The sequence below is a fragment of the Xyrauchen texanus genome, chromosome 8, assembly GCF_025860055.1.
Source record: "Xyrauchen texanus isolate HMW12.3.18 chromosome 8, RBS_HiC_50CHRs, whole genome shotgun sequence".
In the NCBI taxonomy this organism is placed as follows: domain Eukaryota; kingdom Metazoa; phylum Chordata; class Actinopteri; order Cypriniformes; family Catostomidae; genus Xyrauchen; species Xyrauchen texanus.
In genome coordinates, this window is record NC_068283.1 from 47,499,073 (window position 1) to 47,521,181 (window position 22,109).

The following is a 22,109-nucleotide window of genomic DNA, read 5'->3' on the forward strand; positions in this document are numbered from 1 at the left end:
TTGGTGACCAGCTTAAACGACCAGTGAAAACCAGTTAAACACATTGAAATATGCCATTTAATGCATATTTGTACCATACATATATAGGTTACATTAAAATGCTTATAATCCATCCATAATACACGTTTCACCAGCTAGAAAAAAAAGGGTTAAACCAGCCCAAGATTGTTAGCTAGTCTTTAAAATGGGTTAAAATGGTCTTTCAGTCTGAAAAGGGCCTAAAATCACTTTAAACCATAAATCTGAGTGGCCTGACCAGGCTTGGATTATCCAAATTGGATCTAAACTAAGGCCAGCAAACCATGTGTCATACACCATTAAATCAACATATCTATACACCAGTTAAGACCAGCAAAGTGATCCAGTTATGTGGTTGGTGACCAGATTAAATGGCCAGTGAAAACCAGTTAAGACGACCATCATTTTGCTACCAGTGGAACGTTTGATTCGGGCACTTTCATGCTGGTTTTAGCTTGTCTACCTATAAAAAAATACCAGCTTACCAACCAGTGCCAATAACAGAACATCCATACCAATTTGGAACCAGTTAAGACTGTCTAAGACGGTCCAAACAGGCTTACACTGTTTTCATGAGCTCAACATTTTTAAAGCCTCCAAAAAGGGCAAATCCCATTGACAAGTGCCAAAGTGACTAACGTAGGGGTTTTGGTTACCAATGGGTCAATGGCATAAAATGGACAATAGTTAGTGATTTTGACTAGAGAATGTAACTAAAATGGGTTTTTAAGCAGGACTGATGTTTACATTTGGATATTTTAACAGATGGAGTTTGAATTACGGAGCATCCCATTGGCCAGTTTGAACACTCTGTCAATGTATAGTTCATCTATGGGATTTTTCACGTATTTGGTCTTCCGCTGTGTGAAAACCACTATTCCGATCAATTAAAAAAGATACAAAGAAGCGAGACAGACCAGTCTGAAGGTCTGTACCAAGTATGGTGGATGTAGCTCGAAAGCTCTAGGAGTTACAGCACAATTGATCATTTTGGTCCCGGTTTAGGGATTTTGTAACAACCCTAAACAAAGCTTGTTTGTCAAGCCAACATTAAAAATGGCACAGACCTTTGACTGGTTAATTAGATTTCATACTTTGCTTTAAAAAGTAAAAATGCCAACGAATGCCCTCAGGACTGAACTTGTGTCAGTCACAAGAGCACTGTGAATAATTTAGGAAGTAAAACCCCTACAAACATCACAATGATACTTTCCACCCATCTGTGTAAGATCAGCCTTACAACAATTAACACCTTTCAATTAGACTCATTTCTCAATGTAAATAAAATCTGATTTATATTATCACTCACACAAAACACATTTTACAAGCATTGCCTCTTTACAAAGCTTTTTAGTCTAAATAATAAAAGTTTTTCGTCCCTTCAACATATTTATATCTTAGGAGTACATCAACCCATTTTCACAGCGTTCTCAAAATGACCCACAATTTAAACGTAATCCAGAAAATACCACAAAAGATTATATTTCCCCAAACAAAACTATTCCAGTCATCCAGTGTTTAAGTGGCAAATAAGCAGTAAATAAAGCAAAAGTTGTGCAAAAACATGTTTAAGCGGCCAGTCGGCTTCATTAATGCGTTCTTCTTTAGGTCCCTTCAATTGAAACGTTTTAAATGCAAACAAAACAACGCAAAGATTTATTGTGAAACTTTTAAAATCAAATCGCCTGCACCAAAGGTGCGTCACCACAGTAACAGTAAAACCCATATTAATGCAACAGTGTTACCATGACAAGCAAAAGGTGCTCTCCGATTGACTGGGGTCTGAGATCGTGATTGGCTGTCAGTGTTTTGAACAGCACATCGTTAGAGAAATAAATAAACTTATAACATTAAATAGGTGCTTTGGTAGAACTCAAGTGTTAATGAAAACAAACGACTAATTAAAACTCGATATTGATCTTCATTTAAAGACAATTCCCTCATTCATCGTCGATGAGTTTCTCCGCTCCGTTCTCCTTCTGGCTGGACTCTTCCTCTCTGCTCTCCTCCTCCTCGTCGTCATCCTCATACGACAGGTTCTGTCCGCCGTAGTTCAACATGGTTTTGGACAGATCCACCTCGATCGGGAACACGTCCGCCTCCTTCAGGACGGCGTAACAGTCGTCATAGTAATGAGACATACCAGAAACGAAGCGCTGCAGCTGGAACACAATGTCCTGAACTAAAGAGAAAGAGAGACTCAGTGAGGTTATACATACTGTATTAAAAACACACCATAAATGAAACCGAACGCACCGTGTTTCTGGTCCAAGAGTTCGATTTTCTCCAGAACGTCTTTGCGCATTTTAGCGAAGCGCACGCGAGCTTCCTGTCGACAGCGCAGAATCAAGCGGTACTCATAGTTACCGGTGCTAACACGGTACAATGGGTCGCCCAATGCCTGAAAACACGCACAGAGAAATACATTTAACAGCAATAAAATCTCTTTTCGTAAATAATAGGACGAATCTCATGAAACATGTCAAGAAAATACCCTGCTCATATTTAACCCCAAGTCAACACAAAAAATTTGAAATTATAAGTTTATTATAAATTATAAGTCATAATAATCAAATATAATTGAGACATTATTTTCAGGACACTTGAGCTCATTTTACCCCCAATTCTCATTGCCGTAACATGTCAGGATGCAGAAACGGATTATGACTTGCAAAGGCCCCGGGGCCAATTATCTCCAATGGCACCCTCCACCCAAATGTTGTTGGGGTGTGTTCGTTGTTCAGTCGTGGGCCCACCCTGGTAGTCATGGGCCCCCCCCTGGTAGTCAAGGACGCAAATGGTAGTCAAGGGCCTCCCCTGGTAGTCATGGGCCCCCCTGGTAGTCATGGGCCCCCCCGGTAGTCAAGGGCCCCCCCTGGTAGTCAAGGACGCAAATGGTTGTCAAGGACCTCCCCTGGTAGTCAAGGACGCAAATGGTAGTCAAGGGCCTCCCCTGGTAGTCATGGGCCCCCTGGTAGTCAAGGACGCAAATGGTAGTCAAGGGCCTCCCCTGGTAGTCAAGGACGCAAATGGTAGTCAAGGGCCCCCCCTGGTAGTCAAGGACGCAAATGGTTGTCAAGGACCTCCCCTGGTAGTCATGGGCCCCCTGGTAGTCAAGGACGCAAATGGTAGTCAAGGGCCTCCCCTGGTAGTCAAGGACGCAAATGGTTGTCAAGGACCTCCCCTGGTAGTCATGGGCCCCCCTGGTAGTCAAGAACGCAAATGGTAGTCATGGGCCCCTCCGGTAGTCAAGGGTGCAAATGGTAGTCAAGGGCCTCCCCTGGTAATCATGGGACCCCCCCGGTAGTCAAGGACGCAAATGGTAGTCAAGGGCCTCCCCTGGTAGTCATGGGCCCCCCTGGTAGTCAAGGACGCAAATGGTAGTCAAGGGCCCCCCTGGTAGTCAAGGACACAAATGGTAGTCATGGGCCCCCCCTGGTAGTCATGGGCCCCCCCTGGTAGTCATGGGCCCCTGGGCACTGGCCCCATTGGCCGGTCGGTAATCCATCCCTGTGTGGAAGTTTTACTTTTCCCATTATTTTCAAATGTGAATTTTTATTTACAGAACAGTAATTTTTTGTTCCCGTATTACAGTAAAACATATGATGTTGTACAATGATTTTTATTTTATTGTTATATAATACTTATACTAAATATATAATAGATATTCAAATATATTTATTGAAATGCATTAGACAATATTATTTTATTATTATGTATAAATAATTCAATTTTATTAGATTTTTTTCTGCATTGCGGTAATAAGAATTGGGAGCAAAACTGTCAAGAAAAAATTAAAAATGTCCTAAAAAAAATAATGTGCAAAATATAATTTCATTTTTGTCATTTCAAAGTTTCCTTGAGCGTGAAAATCACCCAATCATAGTTCAATAAGTTGGGCAAATATCAGGTTTGACTTTATGAATCATTATGAAGATGCTGTTAATGACCGTACATTATTATTGTATAGAATGACATGTATTACATTATAAGCTGGAAACGAAGGGTGCATTGTGATTTAACATCCGTGACAGAAGTTTGACATTTCAGCTTGAACACAGAAGTCTCATGACACTTGCTGCTTTCTGCATGATCGTCCAAAATATTGATAAAATCCCCTCATAGACCCTCATGATATGCTGCATTACTAATCCAGAAACAGTGGAGGCAAATAAAACAGTCTGTGTGTGTGTTTAATAGAGATTTCACACATCAGCTCTGCTTTTATTGAATGGAGGATGAAAAAGCTCAAAATCGAGTTATTTAAATCAAACCGAATCATTCAAATCGAGTCAATCCATGCAAGGCAAATACAATGTTTTCATTATGACTCAAGGTAAAATGTCATTTATACTCAAACAGGAATTAAAAGGTTTAAATGGGGATTTGTTTAATGATATATGATGAGTAAATGATTGAACTCACGATACAGCTGTACTCTTCATCATCCATCTCCTTCACCTTCAGACAGTACGACTGAACACACAATAAACATCATCAATATAACCCTAATTTTAACTGACAGAGTTAATGCTTCTGGTTAAACATTGAATGAAGTTTCGTACCAGATACTCAAACTTGACGTCCAGGTATTTGCGGATGGTGAGTTTGGTGTCAGGAATGGCTTTGTGGAGATACGTGTTTAAATCATGCAGCATCTGAAGAAACACACACAGAGGATTAGGTTATTACCTTTTATTCTTATTAAATGAGATGTTATACGTAGGGCTGGTACTGATACAGATTTCCCGAATCAATATGGGTTTATTTCTGTTATAATGTCTGTTATAATGAACGGCTTGTAACGCAATTTAAATAATGAGCCCTTCCCGGACTCCTTAGGTTGCCTATTAAAGCCTGTAGACTGATTCTCATGTGAGGGGAGCGGGTCGCTTTGCCGGGACAATCCAAAGGATGTGACGTTTATGCTCCCGAGAGTCTCAGCGCTTCTCTTCCGCTATTCAACAGCGACAACAAACTGCAACACTAGATAACGTTATCATTTAGAGATGAATCCAGCACAACACGACTCCTACAAACTCTGAGTAAACCAAACAAACATTTATCCACTGAATCCCGTCAGGCTAAGTGGGAACGTTATCGTGGTCGAGCGAAAACTAGAGTGAACATCGACAGGGCATCTGATACCTGGGTCGACCATCGTTTGGTTTTGGGGATCAAAACCGACCCTGAATTGCTGTTCTTCTTATAGGACAGGTAAACTTACATAACTGCAAAGCATGTGAAATATAGTGCCGTAAGGATTGATCTGTGTGATCTTCTCTTTATACTAAAAGTCAGGTATACAGGATACATTTAAGCTAATACACTGGTTTATTGATCGTAGTACAACATATGACATACAAAACATACAATAGTGCAACAGTAAACCATCTGGTGTAGTTCAGTAGTATGTAGCTGTATGTGTCTATCAGTATGCTGTTAGCTGATATGTAGTTTTAGTTTAGTCTCAAAGTTTGTAGTAAAACAATCATAACTGTAATTTTAATTCTGCTACCTCATCTGTCAGCATGATGCTGGTGAATCCCGTTCAGCCTCTTTGTATGTTACGTCATTGTTTTGTCAGAGTGTGTGCACTAGCATTAGCAACAGATAGCTGCTGCAGTTCACTTATCAGCCACAGGTGTCACTAATAACAAGCGTATCTGAATCTTACGTACTGCACCTTTAACAAAAAACAGAGCCTTTAAATGAGCGCATGTTAACGAGGGGGGACTTGAATGGCTTTAACTCATCTGTTTAAATCATTATAGTTGTTTTTGATGAACAACTGAATGTAAAGAACAGAAACGGCATTAAAGGAGACTGTTTTCAATGACAAATGGTTCACGTGGGTCTCGTCTTTGGACAAGCTGCTGTTGAAAGGATCAAATATGATCACTGCAGTCGCATTGCGCAAAATTTGGTTGCAAATGCTTGGAGGGTTGCACATTGAGTGAAAGCTCGATCTTGGGGTTTAAAAATCGATATCGAGATTGCGCAAATGAAGATCACGATTAATCGGAAAATCTATATTTTTACCCACCTCTATTTTTACACAAGGTGTAGAGTTTTGATTGTTTTACAGCACACTGTATGTTTAGTTTGCTTTGCACGTTCAGTGATATTAAAGTTAGTCTCAATAAGAATATGCACGCTTTATATATCAAGGCTCTTACAGGTTTAATGGTCTTCAGCAGCTGAATGCCGAATTTCTCCATGTTTCGATGAGCTTCTGCAAACTTCACGAAAGCTTCACTGGCGGCAGCCTGCGGCTCACGAACACCGATGACAGAGAACACGTCCCCAAACGCTGAGACAATCAAACACAAGAGCACACATCACAGCTTGATCATATAGCTGAAAAACACTTGAAATATATTTCAGCTTTTTAAATGATACATCTCAACATGTGATGGGACAATTTGGTTGCTTAGGAGACCTGACTGGAGTCTCTTTTTTAAATCTTTATCCTTTGTGGCTCTCTAAAATCTTGGCCTGTAATGTGTTCATGTTCAACAGGAATGACTTACATTCATTCATTCATTTCGCAGATGTTTTTATACAAAGCGATTCATTTTAAAGAGCCAGTAGCACATTAATTGCTGCATTACAACGTTTGAATTAAGACAGAGATCAGAGTGCAACAGTTGATTTATTGCCACAACAATAAAATAGCTTTTGTACCTCTAAGTACATTTTTTGCATAATTCCTCAAATGAAGTGAACATTTGTTAAAATTGGATTCTGCAAATGAATCAGGTGCATCCCCAATTTAAATGTCAGCATTAACGCTCTTGTGAAAGTAATGACACACTCTTTATTCATGATGTTGCCAGTAAGATCATCAGGAATATATTATGATTTTTCAATATACCTCACACCACTAACAATCATCTAAAGTGTGTGTGTGTGTGCATGCGTGTGTGTATGAGTGTGTGAACGAGTGAGCATGTGAGTTCGTGTGAGTTTGTGTGTGAGAGACCATGTGAGTGCGTGTGAGTGAGTGCGTGCGTGCGTGTGTGTGAGTGCGTGTGTGTGAGAGAGCATGTGAGTGCGTGTGAGTGAGTGCGTGCGTGTGTGAGTGCGTGCGTGTGTGTGAGAGCATGTGAGTGCGTGTACGTGTATGAGTGTGTGTGTGAGTGAGAGAGCATGTGTGTGCGTGTGTGTATGAGTGTGTGTGTGAGTGAGAGAGCATGTGTGTGCGTGTGTGTATGAGTGTGTGTGTGAGTGAGTGCGTGAGGGCAAGAGAGCATGTGTGTGCATGTGAGTGTGTGTATGAGTGTGTGAGGATGTGTGTATGAGTGAGTCTCACCTCTGTGAGTTTGAGAGAGTTCATAGAAAGCTCTGAGCAGCTGTTTAGTGTGTTCCATCAGTCCTAAACAAACACACATACACGTCAGTTTAATTAGGTTTATGTTCAATCACTTTGATTAATGTGTGCAATCCAGCATGAGGTTTATGAGCAGTTTGAATCACCTTTATAAAGTTCTCCAGTTTTCTCCAGTTCCTCCAGTCTCTTCACCAGACCATCTAAACACACACATGCGTTATATACTGTGTACATTGTTTGGACACACATATTCATTCTTTACACTGACTCTTTAAAAAGACTGTGTGTGTGTGTGTGTGTGTGTGTGTGTGTGTATACACATGTGTGAGATTGTGTGTGTATGTGTTTGTGTGAGAGAGTGAATGTATGTGTGTGTTTTAGTGTGTATGCAAGTGTGTGTGTGTTTTAGTGTGTATTCTGACCGTTGCACAGAATTGCTCTACTGAGTCCCAGAGCGTCTGCTGTTCCTGAACTCATGTTCTCCACCAGACGATGCTTCACCTTCTTCAGAACTGACACACAAGATGATTCATCAGTGAACCCATGATGAACACAAGCACTCTACAGCTGCTAACTGTCTAAATCACACTTCATCTAGAGTAAATACAGGTGAAGTGTATCGATTTTACCGATGTCCAGAGATTTGCCCTGCTTCGGATCGGCCTGCAGTTTATTATACTGGATCACAACTTCACTCTACAAGTCAAACACACATTCAAAAACAATAACAACACTGTCCTACACAATGCTTTAAACATCTGCAATAAGAGTGTGTTGATGTTGACCTGCACTGCCTGGATCATCTTGGCCACTTCAACTTTAGTTTTTCCTTTCACTGGTTTATTGTTGACTCCAGTGATCTCATCGCCTGCTGCCAGTGTGCCATCTAGAGCTGCTGGAGTGTTATCAAACACCTGACACACACACAGGCATCAATGTGAACAACTTTAATCAATCTCATTCATTAAAAAGCATCTGACAGTGTCACCTGCACGATGTAGAGACACGGACAGAACTGAGCTCCGCCCCCAATACTGATCCCAATCAGGTTCTGTGCATCTTTCTTCAGAGTCACTGTTCCAGGAACTGTAGGAATACCACTGAAAAACACAAACACAATAGGATTACCACAATAACTGACCTCTCACTCGTCTCTATTGCAGTATATGACCTGTAATTAAACTCACAGTTTGTCCTCCTGCAGCTCATAGTCCATATCTGTGAACATTATCAGCTCTAATCGTGTGTGTTCAATGTGAATCAGATGTTCAAACTGTCTTCATTCACACACTGAAACAGAAACACACACTCTTCAATACTCATATTTACTCATATACAGATGCTCATCATTACTGACATTATTCACATATTATTATTTTGGCTACAGGTGTTCATCAGATAATAATAAAACAAACAGTTTATGAAGGTTTCTCTCTTACCGCTCGGTCGGTGAGTTGTTAAAGCTCAAAGACGCGTTAACATGTGAACTAATGTTTAATAAAAGTATTATTTTACGATGAATAGGGATAAATTCATCAGTTTAATCTAAACAACAGTCTGCAGCGGCTCGAGTGTCTTCTTCGTGTTTATTGACGGTTGGGAAACTATTGTCTCATTAGCGACACCTGCTGGACTGGAGTGTGCAGCGACAATGTTGTGGCCAATATAAACAATATTAATGACCAGAGGTGGGTAGATTAGACAAAACTGTACTCAAGTAGAAGTACAAGTACTAACATAAATAATTACTTGAGTAGGAGTAAGAAAAGTATCCAATTAAAAGAGTACAGAATATTAAATTATGGCTGAGCTACCACTTTAAAGAGGTAGTTCACCCAAAAATGAAAAATCTCATCATTTACTCACCCTCATGCCACCCCAGTTGTGTATGACTTCCTTTCTTTGGCAAAACACAAATCAAAGTTAAAAGTAATTTATAAGACTTCTGAAGATATGGATTCAACTACTGAAGTGATATGATAGGTGGCTGAGAAACAGATCAATATCTGTCATTGTTTTGTGCGGGGGGTAGTATTTTCATCCACAACTACTACACTGCTTCTGAAATTTATTTCAACACTGGAATCTTGTTGATTACTTTTGCTGACTTGTGATTTCTTGAGCTTTAAAATGTTCGCACCCATTCACTTGCATTGTATGGACCAAAATAGATCTTCTTCATTTGTGTTCAGCAGATGAAATAAAGTCATACATATGGGATGGCATGAGTAAAAAAGAAATTTCCTTTTTGGGTGAACTATCCCTAACCCTCTGGGGTCTGAGGGTCTCTTGGACCCTGGAGAAGTTTTGATATGCCTTGACATTTGTGCTTTTTTTCAGTTGCTTAAAAACATATTAATGGCTAAAGTCTGATAACACTGTATTCAGCAGAAACTGGGCTACAATAATATGTGAGCAATATGTGTGTACATGTTTGTATTTTTGAGAAAATAACGTTTATGCATGGTTTTTGACGTCATTGAAACAAGGCCATATAACACATACTAACCATTTGTCCACAAGACTTTTGAGAACTGGATCTTGTAGCCTTGAGTTTTTGCTACAAAATGATGTGAAAATCATCCTGATCACTCATTCATACAAAACAATATAGTACTTTAACTTTTGTAAGACTCTTTTAGTGTTAGAAAGGTCATATGCGAGGAGGCGTGAACTATCATGAATATTGATTGTAATCCACACCTGAGGAGACAAAAGACCCCTCCCCTGGGCCTATCAATGAGGAATGTGACTGTATGAATGTGAGGAGTCTTAATGATCAAAATAAAGTTAAAAGTAATCTGACTATACATTCTTTACATAGACTTCACTTAATTTTAGACCTACACTACCATTTAAAAGTCTCCTCTGCTCAGAGAGACTGGATTTATGTGATCCAAAATACAGTAAAAACATTGTGTGAACTCATTTTACAATTTAAAAGATCAGTTTTCCATTTAAATATATTGTAAAATGCATTTTGTGATCAAAGCTGAATGTTCAGCATCATTACTGCAGTCTTCAGTGTCACATGATCCTTTAGAAATCATAAGATGCTGATTTTATAATATGGGCATATTTAAAGTGCATTTTACTCATTTAACCTGAACACATATTTGCAAGCACAAGCTTTGATGATAATGAAGCAGCATAAACACTAGATAAAATATAATCTAAACATTCATATTTTTATATCAATACATATTTATATCATACAATTTAAATACCTGCTTTAGCTGAAACATTGAAATGTGACCAAAACTTGCCTATTAAGACACATTTCAAAACTCTGAATCCTGGCTGGCAAGTCTGGAAACAGTCCCACTAGTAAAATACGTACATGTTTATATATATATATAAAATAGCATATCAGCTAATTAAAACTAAACTTACTCATCCAAAATTGTATCCTCGGCTTGATCAAGTCTCTTCAAAATAAACGTTCATCGGAGTCTCACTCTTGAGGAAAATGTTAACTCTTCGTCACCATCCGGGAGTTTCCTCGCATGTGTATCGTGCGGTTTTTCAAACACGCAGAAAAATGAACAGACATGTTAAGGCAAAGTCAGGGGCGTTCACCATTTGTTACAGATTACATTGACAGAATGTCTTCAATTTGAATTGTTTTATTTAAAAGTAGACACTTCTTTCGACATACGTTTCATGATTGTGTGATAAGTACGAGTCTCTTCATTTGTGACGAGTTTCCAATATATGCTTGCAAAAACAGACTACTTACAGCTCACCCTTTTTTTACAAAAGCACAAGATTGTGAGGGTACACAAATAAATGTAAACCCTTTATAGTCTAATAATGTCTTAGACTTATCTGTACGCCCAAAAATGGAGTATTTGTCGTTTCCGCTGTAATGAAAACTTCCAGCAGGACACACCGGTGTGTCTGTTGACCCCAGAGGGTTAAGGGTCAGGTCTGGCTGAATTTGGAGAAGTTTGTAAAAACCTAGATACAGTGAAAACATCCCACAGGGACATTATATTTAATGCTGATATATAAACCAAAGATTATGCGTTATTACCTACTTTTGTAGCTTTAAAGTCCTGTGTGGATTCTCATTTCATGGTGGTTCGTTCAGTGTCGAAAGAATTTAGGGCATTAGTTCTGTACAGCAGTACCGCCACTCTCAACGCAGCCTGTGTAAGGCACCTACCCTGGTCGTAGAACACTGTGTCTGAAACAGTCCCCCATCCACTGCACCATTTTGGGTGTCCACACTTGTTGGGAGTGTTTGAATTCCAAGTCAACTCGTTCCTACTTGTTCACTAACCCACAATGCACTTAATTGCGAGAGAGAGAAGTGGTGGACATAAAGTTCAATGCGTCCTGCAAGGCTTTAATTCATGTTGATTTTATTAACTTGACAAATCATTACTTGATTAAACTAGAGGCAAACTGTTGTTCCCAGATTACCTTACACCCACAAGTTTTGGGCTTGAACCAATTTCTTAAACCAAATAGAAAATGTTTTAACAGTAGATATTAAGGTTATGGGGACTACCCATTATGCCTTGCACTTCAATTAGGTTTCCTTGGTCAAAAGGGCTTGTGCAACTAGAGTACAGGAATGTGTGGAAAAATAACTGATTCTAGGTCTCAAACACAAATGCATACAGTGTCAAACACGTTCGATGATTCAAACACTTGCAACAGAATGCGCAAGTATAGTTCTTTGATAACAGCACAAAACACAACCACATGACAAGCCTACAAGTATCATGTTAGGATCCAGGAAACTCACCCCTATCAAGATTAACTGACAGGACAAACAGACCTGTATCCAATTAAGCATTATGTGCTAGTTAAGAAAATCATGACTAGACCAAGTGCAATTCAGCAACAAATCAATAATGTTGGTCTAACAAGGAGACTACAGAAAGATTGAATGTATAACATTTTATTTAAGCCAAGCATCCTACAGCCAGTAGAGTACAATTATATGCAGGGGGATGTGTATACGGTCTCAAACTGATCACCTGAAATGGAAACAGGAAATAAGCCAATTTTCTCCTACAGAAGAGAGCAAAACCTCAGGCACATTGATAAAAGCATACTTGTTTGATAGTAGTCATAAACTCGGACTACAGCTGGCTTGAGATTTTTCACTGCTTGAACCGCCATCAGTTGGAGCATATAAGTCAGAGGTACATTCTTAGTAACCTGCAATACAAGAAAAACCATGTACATACTGAATGTAGCATATTTTAATGTAGCTGGTAGGGTTAATACATCCAGTATACACTTCTCACCGCTTTCAGATATACCAGGACACGATCATCTTCAGCATCAACACGCTCCACTAGTGGGGCGTGCGCGATTGGAGTGGAGCTCCAAGCTGTGGAAAGGACCCATTATTCATGGTTACATTATGTAGCTTCCAACATCTTGGGATTTCAGTCACCTTAAAAGAACACCAACCGTTGAGGTGTCTACCATGAAGCCTGACAGAATTTTAATGTCCACTATAACCATGTTGGTACTTCCTTTTGGTCCATTATATCTGAAGATAAAGTTCACGCAAGTTCAGAAATGCATTAGTGGCTCGTCCATTCACACATGAAAACACAAAAGCTTGATTTAGTAAAGGTAAAGCAGTGCTTACGTCACAGTGAAGTGGAGCATGAGTTTGTCTCCAAGTGGTCTACATTCTCCCTTCACTTTAGTTTCAACACTCAAGGTTTTGGTGGCTTGAACAGGTGGTGGGATGTTGTAGAACATTGCAACCTATGAGTGGAAGTCAAGTTCAAGGATAATTGGGACATGGAAGACAGACAGACACATGAGCCAAAACAGACAGACCTGCACAGACACGCATGCAGAACCAGTCACTTTAACACTGTATTTGCCAGGAACGTTCTTCAGCGGCTTCTCCTGATACAGCAGCCGGTTGTCTCGATTCACGTCAAATTTATAAACTTCACCTCCTGCCGACAACTGTACAATAACCGTACTGGAGCCCCTGGAGCTGAACACTGCAGTCGCGTACAAGGAGAGAGCCTGAAGAGCCACCACAGTGTCCTAATAACCACAAACATGGGTGAAACTGCATTCATATGGACATGAAATTACTGGAATATTGTGCACTTGTTGGGTAGTTTACAGAACCTGGGTGGAAGTAAAGCCTCCGTAGGAATTCTGCTGAGCCACAAGCCAGTTGACAATCCTGTTAGCATAGCCCAGATTAACTGCAGAGAGAGGGTTTACAGAAAGAACAGCTAACAGCACATATGAGCTGATCTCCACTGCCAGAGTGTCACCTGATACAGTCTGAGACCAATGGAGACGTCCTCCTTTAGGACAAGAGGGAGAGAAAAGGTCAAAAGACACCAAGAGGCAGACTAGAGCGCCTCAATTGAAATGTCTAGTATATGGTTTACCATCATTAACAGCAACATTGTCCAAGGCATTTAAAAGCTGTAGTCGAGTGTTGGTCTCTCTAGCCAGACTGAACGTGTAGGCAAGCAGAGCAGTGGTGTAGGTGTTTCCCAGGTTCCCAATGACAGACCTCAAGCATGACAAAGCACTGGTGACAACAGGATCCTGGAACGCAAATGTGACACTACAGCCAAAACTGGATTGTCAATAGCTTGTACAAATGAAACCCATTGACGGTTTTACCGTGGCTGGGATGTCTAGTTCAAGCAGTGATGCTGTGATGTAGGCGGTCATGGTCACATTATCACCAACTCCACCCTTGAACACATGAAAAAAATACATACAAATCAGAACCATCTCCGACCTCATGTCTATACGTTACAGTTTGTGCAAAGAAACACCTTCATGTCATTGTGGTACAGATTTCCCTGTTGCATGAAACAGCCATCTGAACCCTGCTTGCTTATCAGCCAATCCTTTGCACTCTGAATGACATGTGGATCAATGAAGATGAAGTTCTGTGCTTTGCCAAAAGACCTCAGGACAAAGGCAGTCAACCTGCCCAAGAGAAACTGAATTTACAAACTGGTTTATCCACTGGTGACAAAGACGACACTCGTGCAGCAATGAAACGCACCATGTATTCGACGCCTCAAAAACAAATGTGCTGAAGGAACCGTCACTGTGCCTGTAGTTCAGTTGGTTTTGGTACCCTGTTTAGGTCAAAAACAGTACAAGGGCAATGTTCAGATGGACATTGAAATTTTATATATAAAAAAAATAAAGTCCAAGGTCCTGTTGCATACCACTCCTAATGTAGCCTGTGGCTTGCTCTTGGATGGCTGGGGTCAGCTGCTGAGAGACTATCAGATACTGCAGAATGTAAATATTGGGAGAAAGAGCAGCTATATTCTGTTCTCCACAGCCATTTGGCATCTGTAATAGTCCATCAAGATTCTTCAAAGCACGGCCCATTAAATCCCCTACAACAGGAAAAGAAACCGGTTTAAGCTTATAAAGACATCTGATGAGGTACGGGCTGAATGGTTTAGTTCTCATTAAACGGTTTACCAATGACTGAAACTGAGCTTCTGGCTGATCCCTGGATCACATTTGTAGGAAGCGTCAGCACAACCTCTTCTAAAAGAGGGCTTCCTGCCATGCAGAGTGCAAAACAAATGGATAAGCACAGAGCATTAGGCTAACATTTAGCTGCATATTGGAGGAAAAAAGAAAGGGGAGGGGCACAAACCCTTTGGACACAGTAACCAACTCTGGGTCTTTATCCGCTCAACTCCTTCAGCCTACAAAAGCATTAAAACCAATTCCTCAGTAAAAGTACCAGCAGCTCAATTATCAAACTCCAGAAAGTTTAACACATGCTGACCAGTACAAGTAGACTTGTAGTCACTATGTCAATGCGTCCTCTTGCTGGCACACTCACAACCTCATTGCCACACATAGCCTGGGACTGCTCAGCCTGTGCACTGACAGTCACATTTAGAGCTCCTGTAAAATAAGATGAAATGAGCAAAACCTCACAAGACCAGACTATCACATCAATGTAGTGAGAATTGATCCAAAAACAGACCAAGAACAGAAGCCGTGAGAACCCATTTGAAGGTCGCTCTCTTATTGGTACAGAGACAAGATGAATACGGATCACTAGACACCGGTTTAAGAGTGTAGCCCGATGATGGAGCTGGAGTTACTCGTACCTGCCAGAGACAAACATCATTAGTGCACATTTTGAGACGAGGGGATGCCTTATGCAAAAATAGACAAACCCTGACCATGATGCACTTGGACTGATAGTTAAAGACAGTGGCCTTCAGCTCAAGAAACTCGCCACGGATGATGGAGTAAGGCAGGGAAAGCTCCAAGAAGAAAGGCTGGAACACTGTCAACAGAGCAGGAGGTGCCAAACCTAGACCGTTGGAGGACAGACAGAATGCCTCGGTCTCCCATGTGGTGATGCTGTCAGGAACCTTGATGGGAATCTTTGCAGAACCAGTGACCCTGTGTAGAAATGACAAAGTCAGAAGGCATTTAGGATATGAAAACATTGAATAAATGGCTTTCTGGTGTCAACCATTGACATTTAAGCAGATAACCCAACTAACCCCACATCAGCAAGTTGCCAGATCCATGTTTCCGGAAAAAGTCCTGACAGTCAGGTCAAAAGAGGAAAGTGCTCTCGTCAGCAACTGCTCCTTGCATGGCAACCATGGCAATTTCAGCTCTCTTATAATACATGACTGAAACAGATGAGCAATAAACAGTTCAGGCATAATTGTGTTAATCTATGACAAGTAAATAGTGTTATGGCACACTCCGGAACGAACAGCACAATAGACCATTACACAGCAAATAGTTGCAAAGTATATAATCTAAAGCAATAGGAAGAACGCCCCATTTCAAATATATATATTTTTTATTTTTTTTTTTATTAAAAATATTGTCAGACAACTGCATGGACCTACATTGGTTGCGATAATAATTCAGGCCCCTATACAGCAGGCAGTCTGGTTCTCGTACAGGCAAATTTGAAGCAATCTTCAACCCCACACTCTGCCAGAGCAACAAGACAGAGGTGAAGTCAATGTGATGTATTTAGTGACCAGTTAGTCAATTATCAAGCACCACAGTGCACACAATAAATGAGTCAGGAGTACTTGTGTACCTTGAAAGTTTCATAGGCTTTGTCTGTAGGAACAGCTCGACGGGGTCTAACAATCAGGCACTCCTGTTCATCCTCCACCTCATATGGGTAGTCTGACTGGGATCGCGTCGGGAGTAAATTGAAGACCTGGGACCATAGGAGTACATCTTTGTCAAAGATGCTCGATTTTAAACCCACAGTGCATTTATTAAATCCCAAAAAGCAATAGACCAAACCCTCATTTGAAACAAACTAGGACAAAGTAATAGATGGATCACATTCCAAAAGGAATTTCACCAAATACCGTTTCTGCGTTCAAACGTCTTCCTGGCTCCAAGATCCGGATGCTCTGATCCATTGCACTGAGGCCACACAGTGATCCTGGCTGAGCAGAGAGAGTCATAACATTCCCCTCACCAGGAACAGCCGTAACAGGGGAGAACTGCAGGGACACCTGCAAAAAACCACCAGTTCTCACTACAGGACACGTCACTTGTCCAATCATAAAAGAAAGTGTACTTCAAACCTGGTTTTTAAAACACATTTCAGTGTTAAATGTTGCGCTCCCAGCAACTACATTCTCACTGGGAAGAGCACTGAATGCCAGAATCTGCACTACTGGAGCAAAATCTACAGCAATTGACAGCTTGAACGATACGGTGCCAGAGGTTACAGAACCAGAAGTCCTCACATTAACGTTCTCAAATCCATGTAGAATTATGACTCCTCTGGACAACACCTGACAAGTCAAACCGGTGCGTCAGTGAAGACCAACAAAACATCCACTACAAAACTGATATACTCACCATATAGATAATGTCAGTGTTGTAGTTACCGGACTCCCCAACAAAAGAATATTTGATGGTCACAGTAACCTCAGCACCACATTTCAATGGCTGCACGAGCTTCACTATAGTAATTTCACTAAATGATGGCATGTAGGGAGTAGCAGGTTGGAAAAGACTAACAGTCCTTCTATCGGTGGTAAAGTACGGGCTTTTGTAACCGTAAGACTCCTCTGGAGTTGCACTTGCCTGGGGAACAATGAATGGAATTGGTTTCTTGCAAGTCAAAGTCTTCCATTTAAATCAGTGTACTCAATGAACAATCATACCACCAGATTAACATCAGCATTAGGCAGACTAGCTGTACGGAGGGAGAATGTGGCCAGTCCATTTTGGTTTGTAGTAAGATTCAACAACAGTTTGGGTGGCCAGCTGGAACTCTCCAGGAGATAGACTGCCTTGCGTGCAATTGGGGTCCCATTGAAATTAGATGCAGAGATCTGTTAGGATAGAAACATGTTGGTAAAATGAATCCAATGTGAAGTGCTGAACTGAAGAATCTTACATTTTATGTACCTTTCCCATTATGGTTGATCCAGGTTCAAAATACTCCGGCATGTCCACAAACGTGACATTGCCAATTTCAAACGTTAGGGATACGGTTATAGATTTTGTGATGACAATGTCTGGGAAGAAACAAAATGTAAACCCCACAAACATTAATGCACAGAACAAACTTGCAGCAGCTTACTTTTGTACAGGTCAGACAATAGCTCACCGGTTCCCTCTTCAGTGAGGTTCACGTTAATGACAAAAGAATCTTGCAGATGGTCCTCAAATTTGGTGTTTAAAAACACTGACATATTGAAGTTGTAGGAGGCACAGCCAGTGTTAGTCATCTTGTAGCAGAACACAAATGGTTATTGTCAAGTCAACCAGATAAGAAAAAGAAACCCCACTGTACTGTACTCACACACCTTAATGGTTTTATTCAGGCACAGAGGGGTCAACTCAGGATCCGAAATGTATTCAAAAGGGTTACGACAAACTTCAATCCATGTTTGCCCAGGTACAGGTTGCCCATATGTGTATCTGGGAAATAGTACAATGAACGGTCACTCACCAATGACAAGAGGATTGGGACGGTTAAGAAAATAAAGGCTTCACTTACTTGCCACAAACCTCAACTTTCAGTCCCACATCTCCAACACTACATATCTGTGGTGCTTTCACGGTAATGTCAAACTTGGGTAAAACTACACCAGATACAGAATGGTTACTCAAGATCTGAAGTTACCCATTTTGATAGCTTAACCAACTTTGACTTACCGTATTTTTTCACCTCAAAAACCTGCGAAATCATTCGTTCACCAATAAAAGCCTTCAGTGCATACATCCCTAGCCGAGCCTCTGGGTTTAACTCATGAGAAAGGGTCAATATCCACCTTGTGGAGGAAACATTTGTCCACTGACCAATTCGGTTACTCTGACTGTCCTATTAGAAATAAAATAGCACAAACTAAAGCAAAAGCACACACCAACAACAACACATCTCAGACTTGAGCAGGAGCAAATTCTTACCTCCACCACCACCAGACTGTACTGTAAAACAGAAACAAAACATTTCAATCTACACACTCCAGCACCAATGTAATTTAATATTTGCAGAACTCAAATTTTGATCAATCTTGCTCAATATGTTCAAAGAAAGATCAGGTCTAACCATTTGATCGAGAGGCACAAACTTGCCATCCATGGTAACAACTCTGAAATTCACTGTAAAAGGAGAAACATTACACGACACACATTTCAATATGAAAATGTACAGTAACGGATTCAACACTAATATTCATCCCAGGGTCATTCACCCATTTGTCCTGGATTATAGATGGGTTTGTCTGTTTGGATGAAGGTCACAGGTAGGGAAGGTCTGAACAGGACTTTCCTTTCTTCTGCCATTTTGAAAGCCCTCCCTTGAATTACCACCTTCACTTTCTGCACAGATTCTACCTCTACTTGAGGAGCCTGTAGTAGAGAAATGTTTCGTTAAAGGTACAACAAACCAGAAGGTAAAATTGCACACAGCTACACAATCTGATGACAGACCCGAAAGTTAAAGCAGCGCTGAAAGACTGTTGCAGATCTCTGCAGCACAAGTTGAGTGGTCACATTTTTCTCATTAAAGAGAGAAATGGTCATCGTGAGACTCTCGTTGGGTTTGAGAAGACCTGCACACAACTTGGCCTCAGACCCCGACTCAATCACTGCAGGAAACGTCACCATGAAAAATCTATCCAAATATACAAAGCAAAAGTCTTAGTCACATGGTTATTTCTGAATACATACTGACGTTCTGAAACAGAGTTTATACTATTAGCACAGAAAAGACAACAGGGAGCTAAAGCCCTTTTTAATGGTACTTACGGCCCTGATCTTTGTCCATTAACAGCAAAGAGGAACAAGACTAAAATTAGCCTTTTCCAAACACAAATCTCCTTCAAAGCCATGGAGACAGATCATCCAAGACTCAACAGAACTCAACCGTCTCTTTCAGAAATACTAAATAAGAAAGAAAGCATGCAGTTCTTTTCTCACTCATCTACACTGATATTTAAACACTTTTCCTCATTATGGGGAGGAGTTCATCAAGCTTGTTAAATTGAATTAGCGCTACAGCACCTTGAGCCAATGGAAACATCGTTTGGGTGGAGCTACAACCCTTCAAAATTGGTGTTATTTGGTATGGAGACTTGATTAACACTGATTGAATGTTGTGGGAGTTTGAGAAGCGCTACAGCTGGAGATGGGAGAGATGCTGAATCTGACATCAGAAACGTAAACAGAAACTTTTGTGTGAGTGATGAGAGAAGGAAACTACTGCATGAGATCTGTTCATTGTTGTTTCCAAGGGAGCGGTATTTTTCTAAATTTGATCTAGTGCACTTAAGAACAATATGAAATATGATTTTTGATCCTAGGTCTCTGGGAGACCATAGCCCTGTAATAATACATGGTGATATTATTGAACAGGTTTCTTCATATAAATACTTAGGAGTTTATATGGACAATTTACTATGCTGGTCTTCTCACATCGACAATCTTTGTTCCAGACTGCAGCAGAGGCTATACTTCCTCATGAAGGTTAAAAATGTTTGGAGTAAACCAGAGGATTTTGTTTCTATTTTATCAGTCTGTTTTTGAAAGCTTAATTAGATACTGTATTACTGCATGGTATGGAAATCTGACTGTTCAATCTAAATCAAAACTAGCACGACTGGTGCATTCAGCTCAAAAAATCATAGGGTGGGAGAAAAAGCGAACCATACTAGAACTGTACTGAGGCATCTATTTCAAGGCAAGCTAAAAGAATTGTCTCTGATGATACACATATTTTACACAAGTATTTTAATTTGCTACCATCAGGGAGAAGATTCAGGGTCTTGATGTGCAAGTCTAATCGTTATAAAAACTCTTTTGTTCCAACTGCGATCAAAATTTTAAATGGAGATTTTTTTATTGAATTGATGTAGTATGCTGCTAGTTTTTTTATATAATTCATTGAAATGTGTTATTGCTTATTATTGCATGTTATTGTATGCATTGTGTTGTGTGTGATTGATGTTGTGCACTGGCCGTGTCATGCGGTCCAAGACAAATTTCCCAGGAATGGGACAATAAAGTATAATAATAATAATCAAAAAGGAAGAGTATTCATGATTGAAAGAATGAATAAACAGGTAGGCTTAAATCATGGAAATATTTGTTACCAACACTCTGAAATGAATTGAACAATCTAGGCTTAAATTCCCAATGGTTGGCTAAGCCAGTATGTAGCATGGACTTCGATAAAGGGTAATTCTGTAACACATTAGTTTCAAAGGGCATTAGAAGACTGCTGGGAATACTTTTGAGTAATTTCAGTAGTTTGGGGTGGACCGTGAAAAAAGTAACAAAGTTTATTGACTGACAAGCATTGCTACCTACAGAGCCAGTGCCAATAACACCACCTCCTATTTCCAATGCCAAAAGTTGACGTCCATTTAAGGTGTCCGATTATGACAAAAATCTGAATTCATTTTTTTCCCCCTTAGTGTTCGTTTAAATGAACAGAACTGAAGAACTGCAGATTACAGTCACCTTGTCAGGTTGAGGTTCTATCTGACTGGAATAGGGCAGTATCGGCCGGCTTTTGTGTTCCCCCTTGGAATGATTGCACCGGTCTGGTTGTTTGGACCGCCGTGCACTCTCCGGTGATGTCATGGTTCTGTCAACCAGTCAAGTTGGACCACGACATCATCGTCCCCTGTCTGTCTGTATTTTGTGTTTGTTTCGTATTTATGTTTTGTGTGGATGGGTCTGGTGGTGGGTTATTGCTGTTTGCGATTTGCTGCCGTTTGCCCTGATGTCAATGTCATGGCACCTTGCCAGTTTGGGTGTTACGCCTGTCAGGACCGGGGCATCATCCTTCCCTTGTCCGTTTCTGTCAAAGCATGTTTACATTTTGCCCTTATGTGTTTCAGGGGTTGCTGGCATGCTGAATCAGCATTTCCATGGGAAACAAAACTTACAAATCTGTTGTATGGAAGGTTGCCAGGAGTTGGGCGGATAAATTATAATTCTTAAATAAGCAGGACAAGGCAGAAGTACCTTTTTATTTCTTCTTTATTTTCTGTAACAACAGGAACTCATACCCTCACTCACTACCCTTCTCTGTTCTCTTCTTCTCTTTTTCATCTCCCTTCTCTTCTCCCCAGGAGCGCCCTCTACTGTTTAACACAGGACACAACATACCCACCCTTAGTTAAAGTTACTAAGTGCCTGTTCCACTTAGACCACCATATACTAAGTATTTATTTTGTAACCAGTATTACAGAACAGTAACATTAATACACATTTAGCATATAAGTACTTTGAGCTATGT

General features: G+C 40.4%; 2 protein-coding genes across 2 annotated transcripts; both read right to left on the minus strand.

Moving 5' to 3' along the window:
* Positions 1-106: 106 nt before the first annotated feature.
* Positions 107-8,934, minus strand: pick1 (protein interacting with prkca 1). Its single transcript, XM_052132978.1, has 13 exons — positions 8,791-8,934; positions 8,539-8,641; positions 8,340-8,451; positions 8,137-8,265; positions 7,981-8,047; positions 7,774-7,863; positions 7,498-7,551; positions 7,334-7,396; positions 6,198-6,331; positions 4,584-4,676; positions 4,444-4,494; positions 2,275-2,419; positions 107-2,200 (listed from the first exon to the last, which is right to left on the minus strand). The coding sequence occupies exons 2-13, from the start codon at positions 8,577-8,579 to the stop codon at positions 1,959-1,961; spliced, it is 1,221 nt and encodes a 406-aa protein (XP_051988938.1). The 5' UTR covers positions 8,580-8,641; positions 8,791-8,934; the 3' UTR covers positions 107-1,958.
* Positions 8,935-12,301: 3,367 nt separating this feature from the next.
* LOC127648282 (alpha-2-macroglobulin-like protein 1) lies at positions 12,302-19,695 on the minus strand. Its single transcript, XM_052132870.1, is given in 35 exon segments — positions 12,302-12,342; positions 12,421-12,526; positions 12,616-12,701; positions 12,781-12,866; positions 12,969-13,090; positions 13,166-13,384; positions 13,472-13,656; positions 13,744-13,906; positions 13,985-14,059; positions 14,143-14,299; positions 14,379-14,454; positions 14,548-14,724; positions 14,813-14,896; positions 14,994-15,045; positions 15,129-15,250; positions 15,333-15,459; positions 15,535-15,760; positions 15,865-15,931; positions 15,934-15,999; positions 16,225-16,312; positions 16,425-16,550; positions 16,708-16,857; positions 16,930-17,142; positions 17,210-17,437; positions 17,518-17,688; positions 17,765-17,874; positions 17,967-18,087; positions 18,166-18,280; positions 18,360-18,444; positions 18,518-18,683; positions 18,770-18,790; positions 18,912-18,964; positions 19,057-19,213; positions 19,295-19,478; positions 19,613-19,695. Coding segments are annotated over 35 exon segments (4,308 nt in total).
* Between the last annotated feature and the right edge of the window lie 2,414 nt (positions 19,696-22,109).